The sequence below is a fragment of the Vanellus vanellus genome, assembly GCF_965231255.1.
Source record: "Vanellus vanellus genome assembly, chromosome: 2".
Classification (NCBI taxonomy): domain Eukaryota; kingdom Metazoa; phylum Chordata; class Aves; order Charadriiformes; family Charadriidae; genus Vanellus; species Vanellus vanellus.
In genome coordinates, this window is record NC_138906.1 from 62,038,635 (window position 1) to 62,053,289 (window position 14,655).

A 14,655-nucleotide genomic window follows, 5' to 3' on the forward strand; every position below is an offset into this window, starting at 1 on the left:
TCCCAAAGCAAGCAAGACGCTGCTCTATCTGGGGAAGGAGAAGGGTAAAGCAGAAGAAAGGAAACAAAGGAAACTGCAGCTACGAAAAGAAAGTGCAGATTGCCCACACCAGAGAAGAAGCTGAGAGGTAATATCAGAGTAGTGAGATACTGACAGCATCTGTGGATGCCATTAGGCTTGCACAGTCAATGACTATGTTGTGTGACAGGAAGCAAAGATCTTTAAAGGACACGGTGCTATGATCAAAAGAGAGAAAAAGATTGGAAGTAGCCACTCTGCAAGAGGAGAAGAGCGAGCTAAAGAATGGTGTTACATGGAAAAAGAAAATCTATTCATTATAGGAAACAAAGCTCCTTTTTCCTTTTCTTTAAACTGTCTTCTCTTCATCTATGTTTCTGACAGCATCCATCACTTTGATAGCCGATCACAGCATCCAGCAATCTAAGTCTCCTCCCTACGGAGCTTCTTTTGTAACATTACCCTAATAAGATGCAAAGATTCTGAGCCCAAAGAGTGGCAAATTTGCAGCATTTATTTTGCTGCATGTTAAAAACATAGCAGACGCTACAGTATAGCCTGACTTCCAGCACAGGTAGCAGCATGAACCTATACACCTGAGACAAGAATTTCAGTCTTTAGAAGAATCTGCTCCCTCCATTTTCTTTTTTATGTATGTATTTACAAGGGAGCTACAGAAACAAAACACGCCGTTTGAAAGAGATGCAAGATTATACGTACACAAAAACACGTGCTCCCTGAATATTAAACGCACATGGAGCTCTCGATTACGCCCCTGCAGACAATAAGGAGTGCTAGGAGGGAAGACCAGGTACTCTGCTCTAGTGACAATACTGAAAGGCATTATACCTGTGGCAGACAAAGACTCCCTAGGTATCAGGGAAGTATATGAGCTTGCTGCTGCGAATTGCTAAATTGACAAAAGAGATGTAGGAGATGTTCCTCTTAAAACAGCTCTTCTGGCTTGCAAGTGTGGTGAGCTGCAGCCTTTGTCTTTGCCGTGGCCAGGAACGAGCACAACCTCCTCTCAGCTGTCGGTGGGCTCCAAGCAGCAGCAATTCCTTTCATTTGTTTCTCTTGGTCCTTGCACCTGAATTACGGATGAACTTCTGCCTACGCCTGATGAGTTTTGTATGGGAGTGGACCACATAGCACACAAAACGCCTTCTTCAGCATTGACCGAGAAATTCCAGTGTTACAGACAGGACTATCAACTATCAGAACATGAGAAATGAGCAAATTAATAATGATGGGGTTTTGTCTGATGACCACCTCCCATTCTGTCCTCTCCACTGAGTCATTTTAAGAAAGGAATAAAATCCCGACCTATGCTGACAGGATTAGGCTCTCATGTCAATAATGTAACAGCTTTTAAAAAAGTACACATAAATAATGAAGTCTTTAGTAACTTGCAAAACCGTGTCTTTTCTAAATCACCTCTCTGGAAAGAACTTATCACATCTGTAGCTAAATAAACAAGAACAACTCCCTGATTTTAGATATGCTAATATATATCAATCAGCCCCAGATACTACTATCTCTAAATGCCTCCAGAAAATTTGGATTAATATTTTTGTCACAGCTGCGTTTTTCTCAAACACTGCAACTTTCAGTTTTTCCTGACTGCATTCTGACTAAAAAAGTATTTTTTTAGCAGTGGACTCACAAATAAGCTTTATGCATTTGCACCAAAATATTGGAACACAAGGGTGTAATATACATAAAAGACTGGTTATAAACAAAAATCCCCAAATAAAAAACTCCTGAACGCTCTATTAAGGACTTTGAAACAAAACATTTTGGAGTTCGACTCTCAGCTCCCAATATAATGGAAAATACATTGCACTGTAGGCTTTGTTATTTTAAACCCAGCATAAGTCAGCTAAGGTTGACAGCACAGCCAGTCATGGTCACTGAAATAGTCCAAATCACTGAAGAAGCATCACTGTCTCAACCTCCCTGAACCTTTTTGATGCTGTCAGTACAATACTGTGGGGAGTAATTGTGTAACGTTATCTGGACTTCATCTAGACCAAGGAAGTAATAAAGTGCCTTAAACTTTCAGCGAGCACTCAAGTTCAAGTGTCCACAGTGCTTGGGTGACTGTGAACGCGTCCTTCAAGCCCTGCAGTGCTGCTAACTGCCTGGGCCATGATGCAGAATTGAAGACATTACAACTTTTTCTTATCACAAAACTTCCGATTTAAGTACAATCGCTAATCACATAAGGAAATTAACTCTGAAGTGCTAATTCAAATGCAGCCTCTAAGCCTTTTGAAATTCTTCTGACATTAAGCACAATCTCTAAAACTTTGAGCATTGTATTGCAGTTGCACCATATCTCAGCTCGATACGGAAGAGCATCTGCCCTTAGTGAAGCTAATGGGATCTCAGAGGATTCACAGCCCGGGAGTATCAGGACTTTACAAGATGAATATCCCGTCTGGGATCGCATGAGTGTGTTTTGCATCACTTCCCACCGGCTATGTCACAACAGCCTCAGAAAGCCAATCCCATTTTGCCTGCAGATTCAAAAAAACCAACCTGCCAAATGTAATTTCTACGTATATTTGCTACTTGCTTCCCCGTAAAGTACCTTGAGGAAAACATCTGTAGAAACATGAAATTTGCCAATTTCCCAGATGACATCAGAAACGCTGAAGGGCAGCACGAGGCAGGAGAGCATCATACTGACCTGTGTGTGGGTTGAGAAGGATACTGCCAGGCGGTATCCCTGCAGCTTCAAGTGGAAGAATGATATAGCTGGTGTTGCTGGGGGCCACCTGGCCGCTCATCCCATTCTCAGGGTAGGACACGCTGCCTGAAGAGCTGGCCGTCACCCCGGGGACAAGCGATGCACTTTGGAGAGGCTGATGTATTCGTGACAGTGATCCTGAGGAGCCAGCGCTGCTGGAAGACTCTGAGCCTAACAGAGAGACACAACCGCAGCAGTGGGGTTACCCCAGTCCCCATCAGACATGGCACGTACGCGAGGACAGCCTTTGCAGACCACAAAGGCAAGCACCAGCCCATGCCCAGCTGGTAGGAGTGGGGTTTTCACTCCCTACTGAGCTCAGTATCCAGTGGTATTTCTACAATTCAAAAGACCGCCTTCCTCCCGCGACATCTGCTTCCCCCCAGCCAGTAAATAGCTTTATCAAACAGAACACAAGATGCTCAGCATGTATTCATAATGCCAAAGTACTGGTTTGTAAGGTATAAAAACTAAACACGGGGTTTGTAAATGAAAAGAGAAACAAAAAACCCACACAACACAAAAAACCACCAAACATTTGCTGTAAGAAAAAAAAAAAAAAAAGCAACTGAGTTGTCAGTCAAGTAACAAAGTAGCTGTGCCATATATGTGTATTAACTTAAAGCTACCTAAGATGCTACCTAAGACTTTTGCCACTTTGGTTTTTCAGCACCTAGCCTATTAAAATTGATCAATCAAGATAAATCAAATGTCCTAATACACAATTTGTGCCTGAAAGGATGGGGATATGCATTATTTTAAAAACCAAATATCCTTTCCAAACTTCAGAGATTTTCCTTGATTAGATTTCAGTTGGTTTCACATAAAAAATGCCAAGAATCTCGGAGAACGTAAGGCTCAGATGACGGCTTCCTTAAAGCAGGACGCTAAGGCAAATACAAGCGAGGTGTGAAAGCTAATGTCTATATGGATGCTTCCCCCCAAAAGCAAAATATATTGTAATTGCAAATTCTTTTATTTCACTTCTGTGCACTGTCTACGCATCTTATAGTCATTACTAACCTCCACAGTGCCCTCCTGCAGGTATAGACTAAAAGAAAAGGCAGAACTCAGACTCAGGTTTTGGCAAACTTCTTTCTTACAGGGCAAATTACACCCCTTCATATTTGGGATACTACAGGAGGACCTTGCAGTAGACTGACTAGAGCCTCGGATTTGTTTTCAGTCAAATCCATATCAGAATTTGTTTATTTCCTCACAATTAGAGCAAAACAGGTTTCCTCTGAAGAAATCACACCAGCATCCTGTTACTTAACTGAAGGTCTTTCCACAGATCACTGCAGATTGCTGTGTAAAACACACTTTTATCCATTTTTTTCAAACTTCATATTCATACGACAGCTACTACACACAGTCCTCTCCGAGCTGTGCACTATTTGCCATCAGCAGGACCCTAAATCTGCTCCTCCGGTATCTAACCAAGAAAGTAATAAGAGATTTCAGAAGACATTCTTTATTTCTATAAATACACTTCGAAGTTGTAGTACTTGCTATGTTTTTTCCCCTCCTTGTAGACCGAAGTTGGAAATTTAGAAAGATTATTCCTGCAGGGATAGTTTTATTTATTGGATCGTTTCAGATTTCAGTGTTTCTACAAGTTGCAGAGATATTCCTGGAAATCATCCTCATCAAGCTGCAAGCAGTGTTTGGTATCTTCCTTACAACCCCTGGCATTTAATTTTCCTTCTACAGCACCTACCAGGTCCTTGCCTGCCTTTCCCTCGCTCTTCTACATGCGCTTCATATTGCTTTGAGTTCTTGCTTTACTTTCTCCTCTTTTCCATCACCTATTGAACGTAACAGGTTAGAAAGCTACCCGGGGATGCAGGAGCGGTGATGAGATTTCATAAACCTCCCATTATTTCTAAGCGTGTAAGTAGTATCAAGCCTGAGTTCAGACTTCTCTCTCCCCATTTAGTGCTATTCTGAAGAAATGTCGTTAGCGTAAAAGAAGATTGCAACTCTGACATTCAATTGTTGGCCGTTTTTTCCTTTCTTTTGCCCCTTTTCAGCTGTTTTTTATGGCAGAATCACAGATTGATCTTTACCAGCTTCTGAATGTTAAAAGCCGAAGGACTGCAATGAATTCAGATGTACTCATCAAATGGTAGGCAGAAGCAGTGGAAAAACCTCTGGAATCTATCACCCCACGTTGGCCAAGATGATAGCTTTGAAATGTCTGCTTTCGAAGATCAGAGATCTGCTCTCCTTTGTCAGCAGAACAAGTTGGTGATTTTGAAAGAACACAAATAAGACAAAATTTTTGAATATTTAAAAAAAAAAAAATCCCAGAAATTACTACTTAACCGACTTTTCCCCAATTTATCCTGTATAAGAATAAAAAATTATCTATTTTTTTCCCTATCTCTACAACTTATTTCCTGTCTTTTTAAGTCTAGACACATTAAACCAAGTAAATTCCAACACTAATGTTTGGAAATTAACACCAATTAATCTTGTCTTTGTAGCTCTGATTAGCTGTTTTCATGGTGTCTAAATTTGGAATAAGAAATCGCTACATAATGAATTCAGTACTGTAGAAAATGGAAAAAAAAAAAAAAAAAAGAACTATCTGACTTTATTCAGATTTGCATTAAGAGATGTCTTGCTAAAGACTTCTGAAAGGAACTTTGACTAAATGAGATTTTTGCCCCCATTACACAATCTAACCTCTTTTTTTCAATATGTAATGATGGCTACTTCTTCTAGATTCTTCTGTAATTTTCTTGCTGCTTCACAGTTGACATAACAATAACCTTCATATTCTCATGACTTTCAATTAATATATTTTTAAAGTATTCTGAGAGATACAGCAGTTCAAAGAGTACTAAAAGGAACAGACAGAAAAATCACCACAAAGTCTTACTAGCTTAGAGGGTTTGCGGAGGGAGAACATGGAGGTACCATTAATTTTCCAATATTCTGAGTGCTAGTGATTGATGCCACATGTCTTGCTCTATTTTCTTTGGGTCAGCATTCAGTATCTGATGACTTTGAACATCTCTCTGTTCATCCCACCTTCCAAGCCTGGGGTACATTTTTCCTTTCTTATCAACTGGACTCTCAACATCTACCCACTACTTGCTTCAGATGGCCGATTTTTCAGGAACAGTAGAGTGCCCATTACTTCTGGAACTATTTTTGTCTTGGATATAGCTTCTTGGTTTAGGAATATTTATTTGCTACTTTTGTAAGTCACTTGCATTTCTGTATATTACAAGGTATTTGGATTTTTTTTATGATAACGGTACTTGCTCATGTGAACACGATTATTTCTCTGCAAGTCACACTTCTAAAAATAAGATTGATGTTTCAGCACAGCTGGTTGGCGGGAAGAGTATGACTGGAAGCAGTTGGCTCGTGATTTATTACCCATGCATCAACATTCCTACAGTTTCTCTTGGACTCACGAGATCCATCAGGCTAATGCCTGATTAAAGGAAATCATAAAGAAGCAGAAATCCAGTTCCAAAACTCAGAGACAAAATTCTAATTTACAGGAAACTTTATTAAAAAAAAAAAAAAAAAGAAAAAAAATTTAATGTATTGAAATGCCTGCAGTATAATCATCTTTCCCCAACAGCAGTAGCAATGAACACCTAGCAGGAGAGACTAGACTGTGGCTCTGATTACTTGGAGCCCCGCCAAGGAAGTTAACGATCCCTACAGATCTGTATCAACACAGCTGATACCCCAATGCAGCCAGTTTTTCATAAATGGAGTGGGGGAAAGAAACACACTCAGCAGATGTGCATTCCACTGAACAGAAAATGCATTAAGAGAAGCTAAAGATGCAATAGTTACATCTCTTAAGTCTTCCAACAATTATTTAAATACATATGTAGATACACAGAGGACAGTTCTTTGAAACGCATCTTGTCTTCCCTCCTAATAATGTATATTAAAAAATGTTGTAATGTGTCGGTGAAAATAATACAGTAGTTGGTGAGCTAGATTTGCTTTTCATGGGTGTGTTAGAGACTGAGCAGGTACATCTTTGATACCTACAGGGACATCTATTTCGTTTACCACTCTACATGCATTGTCAACCCGGGAAAGTCCACTATATTACTGGAAATCTAAACTAATCAACATTTTGCATGATGTCCTAAGTTGTAAGAATGCAATCTGATTGCAATTTGTTAAATTATTAACTCCCCACTCAATACTGAACTATAGCTTACCGCATCTCTACATATCTACTAGGCTTCAGAATAACAGAGAAGAGAATTTTATTTGCAATATACTATCTGTGCTTTTCAGTGGAACAGGGCTTTCTAAAAAATCGACAGGTGTGTGAAAATAACCATCACAACCAGTAAGATAACCGTGTAATGGGTTTCAAACAGTGCCTTTTGTGAAGTTTGCAAGAATGAAGTAACGCAATTCCTTTGCTAAGCTCTAATTCCCATGCAGCTGAATGCAATTAAAGCCTAAGGCTAATTGACACTACTGGACTCTACCATGGAAAACAGCACGTTCTGTGATCTGTCTTTGCCTAAGGGGAGGCTAACATCTTTCTGTGCTTCAGTTTCTGTTTGTCTGCTATGTACCATTAATTACTCATTTATCAGAAGTTAAGGTTAAGGGCAGAACATTTAATTTTGGTGACAACATTAAAAATGATCCAGAAAGGCTACAATGCTAATACTGCTACACTGTATATGTTCTCAAAGGCAGCTGTGAGCCATCTGTGAAAATCCTGAAAGTTTTAATATTCCCATGCTCAGGCAGTGTGTTTGACGCTGCTTCTGGATGACCACCATACACGTAGAACAATTTTCACATTTAAAATGGTCACAAACATTTTCCATCATTTAGCCAATGAAGAACGTCTTTACCAACTAATGACTTAGGCTGCTTTCATACATACTATAAGCAAGACAAAAAGTGTTTTTGATTTATCACTGCGAATCATAAGGCACTTTAGAGAACAGTCTAGCACTTTCTGCAGAGGAGAACCAGGACAGAATCGGTGCCTACCAGTCTCTGCCACACTACCAGGGCAGCATGCTCAATGTTTGTAGCTACACCTCTGTAATCCTATTTCAATCAGTGTAGTAAAGACAACAGAAAATAAACAAAATCCCCCAAAATAAAAAACATGATCAAGCTTTAAATGTGTACTAAGCTACGGAACACCCAGCATGGCCTATGACTGCAGTACAGAGTAATGAAGACCTAATGCAAAACATGCACAATGAAGAGTCACTTGGTACCTAATGTACATTAGCAAACATATGCAAACAGCACGTGGGGGCTCTGACAGCTGTACGAATGCACTCAGCATTTTTTGGTGAAGGGAGAACGCTTTATCAAAGTATATTTCCCCATTATTTTTTGAACAGTCATTCTTTTCTGCTTTAATGCCATTCAATAACATTTTCGGAGAAAAGGATAGAAATAGCGATTTGGATATTATTTCCTATGCCTTTCCTCAGGCTGACTGACAGTTTGACTTTGTGTCTTGGCTTTGAAGGTTTAAGTTTGTTATGACATCCAGCCTTGCTCTTTTTCCCCACCTCTTCCTTTCATTTTATTTCTTTTTTTCCCCCCACTCTTTCTGTGCCTCAACCAACTTTCCAATTTAAACACTTTGCTTAAAAAAAAAAAAAAAAAGTCAGAGCACTTACAATATGTAATTGCTCTGCAAAGAACATGGAATTTTAATATCACTGGTGGTTTAAAAATGTATTATAAGAGCTTTCATTTGAAAGCAATTTTGGGTTTGGTGCATATGGAGTGCAGATGCATTTACAAGTATTGGCATGCTTCAATGATCTCTAATACATTTTCTAACTGCACCCTCTAATATCCTTGATTTTAACACTAAACCGGCTACTTAAAAACATTACTCTTTTGCAATTAGATGTCTCAACCCTCCAAACTGGATTTCCCTGGTACCATTTTAAATGCTCTGCACCTCTGCAATACAATGCTGCAGAGAAATACAGTTACCTGTACGCTATTGAAGGTGAACGATATGAAAAAGCATACCGGGAGCCTGTGCCTCCTCCCCAGTTCATGCATATCAAATTGAATTCTGATGCAATGAAAAGATTTGCGGGAGCCAAAGAAATCTGGAGGTAAAAACATGGTCTACTGCATACTTCAGGTCCCACCGTATGGCCTGTTCAGCCTTTATACAAATGAAAAATACAGGAAAGTGTAGTTTCAAAACTACAAAACAGCCTGGTTTTGCCCTGTTGGATATGCTTATGCTCAGGCACAAGCCAGAGGTAAACAACTATACTAATTTTCAAAGTCAGATTCAAGTCTTAATTCCATAGGATTTCACATACATAAGGACAGAGTAAAACTGAAGGCAAATCTTATCTGAGAAAAGGTTCCTTATGGGTCCCTTCCAACTTGAGATATTCTATGAATTTTAAGATTATAAACCAACTATTTGTCTGCGGTCTCAAAAGAAACATTAAATAGAAGCATTAAGAAGAAAAGGCAGGATATTCCAAAAGCTCACAGCAGCTTTATGACCGGTAGGGTTTGAAAGAGCAGCTTTCCAACCAGCCGGGTTCCTTTACAGCTGTGAAATAGAACAGTATTTTAAACTATGTTCAAGATCTGGAGATCCAGGATGTAGTTACCAAGTCAAAGGTTTTTTCGACTTATTCTGAAAACTCCGTTCCCCAATATCCTGAATCACCGCAAAGGCTACCATATAATTTTGGGAATAGGAGTGAAATCTGACCAACCCAGGTTTGAGAAACTGAGTTTACATTAAGTATTGTCCATAAAACACTCTCAAGCTGAAAGAGCACTAAGTGCTAAGTATTGATTACCACTTGTCCTGTACTATATTTATCAAATGAACTAAACTGATGGAATCATCTGATGGGCTCATTATTTATTGTGCACTTTTACACAAAAATATAACAGAGCAGCTTAATGGCATGGCTTGCAATTACTTAGATCCAGACCCTGTGACTCACTCATATGTTAATGTATCCGTGAAGTTAATGCAAATAAATGCAGAAACCCCACCAGGTTTGTAATCTCCTTAAACGGTGTTTTCATTTAATGGGAACTAAACAAGGAAATGGAGAGACCGTGGGACCTGTGTGAATCCATCGCTTCTGCCTGCTTCCACCACAGCGCACTGCCTCATCTGCCAGCAGCAAGGGAGAGGCTGTCCTCCAAGATACAGATGGTCTGCATTTTAGCAACAACAACAAAATGTTCTTGCGTTTCTCATCAGATATACGACATTTAAATCTTCATGATTCAAAAAGATTAAGATTAATAAAAAGGTAAAATCTGTGCTTTGTCTGAAAGGAGTACCACCTTTTCAGGCTACAACAAGTGCAGACAGCATTCAGCTAAGACGTGCGCATACTCTACTCCGGGAAAAGCCTACCTCACCTGTGATTTGCAAACCTCAGGCACCAGGTTTCTTCTCGATTCCTAAAAAACTCAATACCAGGTACACACATACTAGCATACACAGACGGACATACACATCTGCTATGCACAGGAAATACAACCGTTCATGTAATTCACCATCTAGTCTAACCACGGGGGTTGGACTAGATCATCTCTGAAGGTCCTTTCCAACCCAAACCATTCTGTGATATACCGTACTCGGGCAAGTACCAGTACAGCCATTTATCACCACACAACAAGAAGTACTGTGAACCCAATACAGTACTAGCTACCTGTTTTAGACAGTTTGCCGGTACTTCTGTTACTTGATGAGCTGTCTCCTCTTGTCAGGACGGTTATGCCACCAAAACTGGCTGTCTTTGTAATGGCTGGCTTCAAATTTCGATTTGAGCTGTCCGAGTCTGTGCTGCTCCATGGCCTCTGGTGGTCTGTCCACTTCAATTCGTTCTCTGTACTGCTCTGTCGACTGCCAGATGCCTTCCCCGTGCTGTCTCTGTTACCCCTACGGACATCAGGAAACAAAGACTTTTACACAAACAAAACCATGTCAGGGCAGAGTCTATCTTTGGGTACCCTGCAGCAAGCCTCATGATGAAAAAGGAAATACTCTGCATTTACAAAAGCATGCCTGAAACAGGGGATTCGACCCCCGTACTCATCTGCCTTCAGCAAATAAACGCTACTATACCCTTTTACATGCACAGCACTTACCGCTGCTCCCCTTTCGCATATATCCTATAAGAGCACTTCACCGGACGGGGCTGACGTAGCGATATTACGCAGCACTGACGTAGTATTTCTGTCGCCTGTTGACCGGTCTCTTCCCTCAGCAGACCCCTCGCTACTTCTCCCTTTGCTGTCCATCACCTGTAATGTTTTTCTCACTAATTTCACCTGCCCTATACCTTTGTCTTCATATCCATCCTCCTCACTTTTATTGCACCTTGTCCCCACTCATCATCTCCTCTGTAAAGTCATCCAAAGCCTTCCCCCAAACATGTGTCCTCCCCGTGTGACCCCAAACTCTTCAGTGCTAATACTCCACTTTCAGACCCACCAGTTGGGTTGGGTTGGGTTGGGTTCCCCCCCCGCCGCATACAGGAATTGCAAAAAATTCCTGGGTAGAGACTGTCTGTCCTTCAACAACTGCAGAACACCCAGGGTACTGCAACTGTCACGTGTGAGCAGAATTTGGAGGAGAATTTGGCTTATTTATGGTGAACCGCTTACAATGTGCTGCTAAAATGACAAAACCAGCATGCCTACCACAGCTTAGTGCACCAGGATCATTATCCCAAGTGATGCTAACAACACTGGCTTTTGGAAGACTTTTAGAAGCTATTTTCCACCCCTCTGTCTTGTTTTACAGTATAATACCTTGCAGGCTCAAAGCTCTTTCTACAAATCAAAAGGGTGGGACTGTATCTATTTTTCTTTGTCCCCTTTCTCCTTGTGAACATGGCTCCTGCTTATTATTTGGAAAACCTGCCGAGCTGTGTCACTCGGGACGTGAAGGAGCAGCGTGTCAAAGACGGGATCAAGCCGGTGCGTTCCTTGCCTGTGATCAGAGCCTCTCACAGATGTGATCAGCAGTATTAACCTGTTGACTTTTGCTAGACCCAGACAGTGGGAAAGCATGAAGAGAAACAGCACAGAAGCAACAACATAAAACAAGGAAAAAGATTTTGAAAAGAAACTGTCCTTAAGATTTAATTGAAAAGCATAAAACCAAAGTATATTATTCACAGACTCATGCATTCTTGTCCTTAGAAAATAATAATTCTCTTATATTTCTATTCTAGTGGAAAAGAGGAAGAAGACAGAATGCTTTTATAACCCAGTTATCTGTGGGTTTGGGTGACACAAAATTTCTTTATGTTCCCCAAACCTGAAGAGATATTAGTTATTAAGAGCGTCTGGGTGTAAGATGCCTCCTTACTCCTGCATGCCCAATCCAAGACTCTCAGATCATCAAGCGTAGCCCAAAGCATGGGGAAACGTTTTTCTGCCTGCTGCCTGTGGCCATGGGATGCAGCTCCAGATGCTCCAGCATTGCTCCTTATCTGGTGCAGTCTTGCCCTCTCCTCTGTGGCTGCTGTGCTGACGCGGAGAGTCAACAACCATACGTCAAATAATCCCGCATCCTTTTCTCATAATGAAAATTTATGTAATACAGATGGATATAGGTTTGAAGTGACACAAACTATCACTGCTACAGATACAGACCCCAGTGCATACAGATCCAACTTCTGTCTAGCTATCCACTTGCTTTACTGGATGAAGGATATGCTTGTGAAAGCATCCATTACTTCTGCCCGCTCTGCTTAAGATTTGTGGTAGCTGATTGACTTTAAAAGCAGCTTGGCATGCTCAAACTCTGGCTGATTTGAACTGAACCTGTGGGAGGTCACAGTGTGGGAAGAGAGCCCTTCTAAGCCACTCAGAGGAACGCTGTCACCACCAGGTTGGGTCTTCCACTGATCCAGTGTGTCAACTGATTAAAAAAGTTCTCCACGAATATATAGACTGACTCCTAGTAATTCCCTGTGGGTTGGGACGTGATCTGGGATATTGGATACATCTGAATGTTCTCTGGGCAGAAGGAACTGGAGTTTGGAAGACAAAGTTCACAGAGAAAAAGGTTTCAAAACATTGCTGCTTTAGATAAGGGACTTCAATCGGTTTCACCTCATCGTACTTTTACCTCAGCTTTTAATAAAACAACGAAAGGAAAAAAGGTCAGTCTGGGCACTAGTCTGTGAAACGTGTCTGTTGTGCATACTAGAGCAAAATTAACTTCCATCAGTCACAGTCACCCCCAAATTGTGGCAGTTCAAGGAGCCGGACAGGCAGCTGAAAAATCTCCTACGGTTCCTGAGCCAATGATCCATAAAACCAAAGGAAAGGGTCCCACTGGGGCCTTCTCATTCAGAGCGTGGGATGAGTGGGGTAAGAACTCTGTTCTCCGTGCTCCTTTCCAACCAGAAAAATGACATACCCACACCCGTCAAGGTCTTCCTCGGCGAGGACACAGAGAGAGTCACGAGTGACAGTTACTGGGAAACAATTATTTAATAAAGTGATACAAACCTAAACAGCTGTCTTTTCTTATGGGTATCATTGCATATGCTACTGTCTTCCAACAGCCTACTGAAAAATGAAAAGAAAGATTGTGGTAACAGACATGGTAATTCAAATTCATCTGATCTGTAAAGCTATATTTAATTTCTAGCAACATCTTTCAACTTGCACTAGATTCATAGTTTAAGAAAAACAAGGCTAAAATTCCCCCCCGTAACTGCGCACAGTCAACTGAACATAAGAAATGTCAGCCAGGGAGGCTGAAGGCCATTTAACGCTTCCTGTTACCAAGCAAGGTAATTCTCAGAAGCCAAGGAACCATACATCTACATCCAAAAGAAAATTCATAAAAATATCACCTAATAAGAACATAAAAAAAATGCAAGCCAGCAAAACACTGCATATATAACTTTAAGCACTTGCTAAGTCGCTTGGAAATCTCTGCAGCTCAGAGAAATGCTCAGGTTCTCTGATGAAAAAGAAAGGCAAAGCACTTAAACACATACCTAACTTTCAACACAGCAAATCAACAAGATCGCTCATGTGCACAGGGCTAAGCACGAGTTGAAGTGCTTCACCTGATCAAAGGGTGTGAGGCATGCAGCAAGAAAAAGCAGTGTTCTGAGGAACGCAGCTGATGTCTTTCCTCCTGACAACAACAGTGCAGGCAGTGACTGAACCCCAATTTCCAACCTGGCCTTTTTCTGGTCTCCATTTGGGTACACGTCCTCACACTAGGAAAGCTGGTCAGCCAGCTCACAGGTTCGAGCAAAGCGAACCCAGTGCAAACACCAGAACTGGCCATGTTCTCCTGCATGCAGGTGGGGGATTGAATGCATAAGCCAATGGAGGCCTGGCAACAAAGTTTGTGGTTTATCCCATAAAGGTCCCCATCCTACCCTCAGCAGCGCAGTACCTGAGCGCTTTTTTTTTCACAGAAAGAGTGGTCGGGCATTGGAATAGACTACCCAGGGAGGTGGTTGAGTCACCATCCCTGGATGTGTTTAAGAGACGTTTAGATGTGGTGTTGGGGGATATGGTGTAGGGGAGAACTTTGTAGAGTAGGGTAGATGGTTGGACTCGATGATCCCAAGGGTCTCTTCCAACCTAGACAATTCTATGATTCTATGATTCTTTCCGTACTGACTTGGCAAGGTGAACGACTAGGTCACATTTATTGTCCCAATCTCTCCAGAGAGGGACAAGTAGGTTTATGGGAGGATCTGCTTTTTGGGTTCCTCTGTTGAAGTTTTGATTTATTTTGATAAAACGTATCCCATAATCATGATACAGAAGCAGCAGCTGAGGAAGTATCCTTGGCTCTCAGAATACGAGGTGGTTAGATGGACAGTGGCCATTACCTCCTGAGGGCCTTCCCT

General features: G+C 41.2%; 1 protein-coding gene across 12 annotated transcripts in view; it reads right to left on the reverse strand.

Moving 5' to 3' along the window:
- Positions 1-14,655, reverse strand: part of ARPP21 (cAMP regulated phosphoprotein 21) — a 206,583-nt gene that overhangs the window by 58,058 nt on the left and 133,870 nt on the right. For 9 of the 12 annotated variants that reach the window (XM_082498959.1, XM_082498965.1, XM_082498958.1 and 6 more), the window contains 3 exons: positions 13,286-13,345; positions 10,465-10,697; positions 2,714-2,944 (listed from right to left, as the gene is read on the reverse strand). In XM_082498959.1, coding sequence (XP_082355085.1) covers positions 2,714-2,944; positions 10,465-10,697; positions 13,286-13,345 — 524 coding nt within the window. The remainder of the gene's footprint in view (positions 1-2,713; positions 2,945-10,464; positions 10,698-13,285; positions 13,346-14,655) is intronic. The other 3 variants (XM_082498966.1, XM_082498957.1, XM_082498964.1) reach the window with 1 other exon arrangement.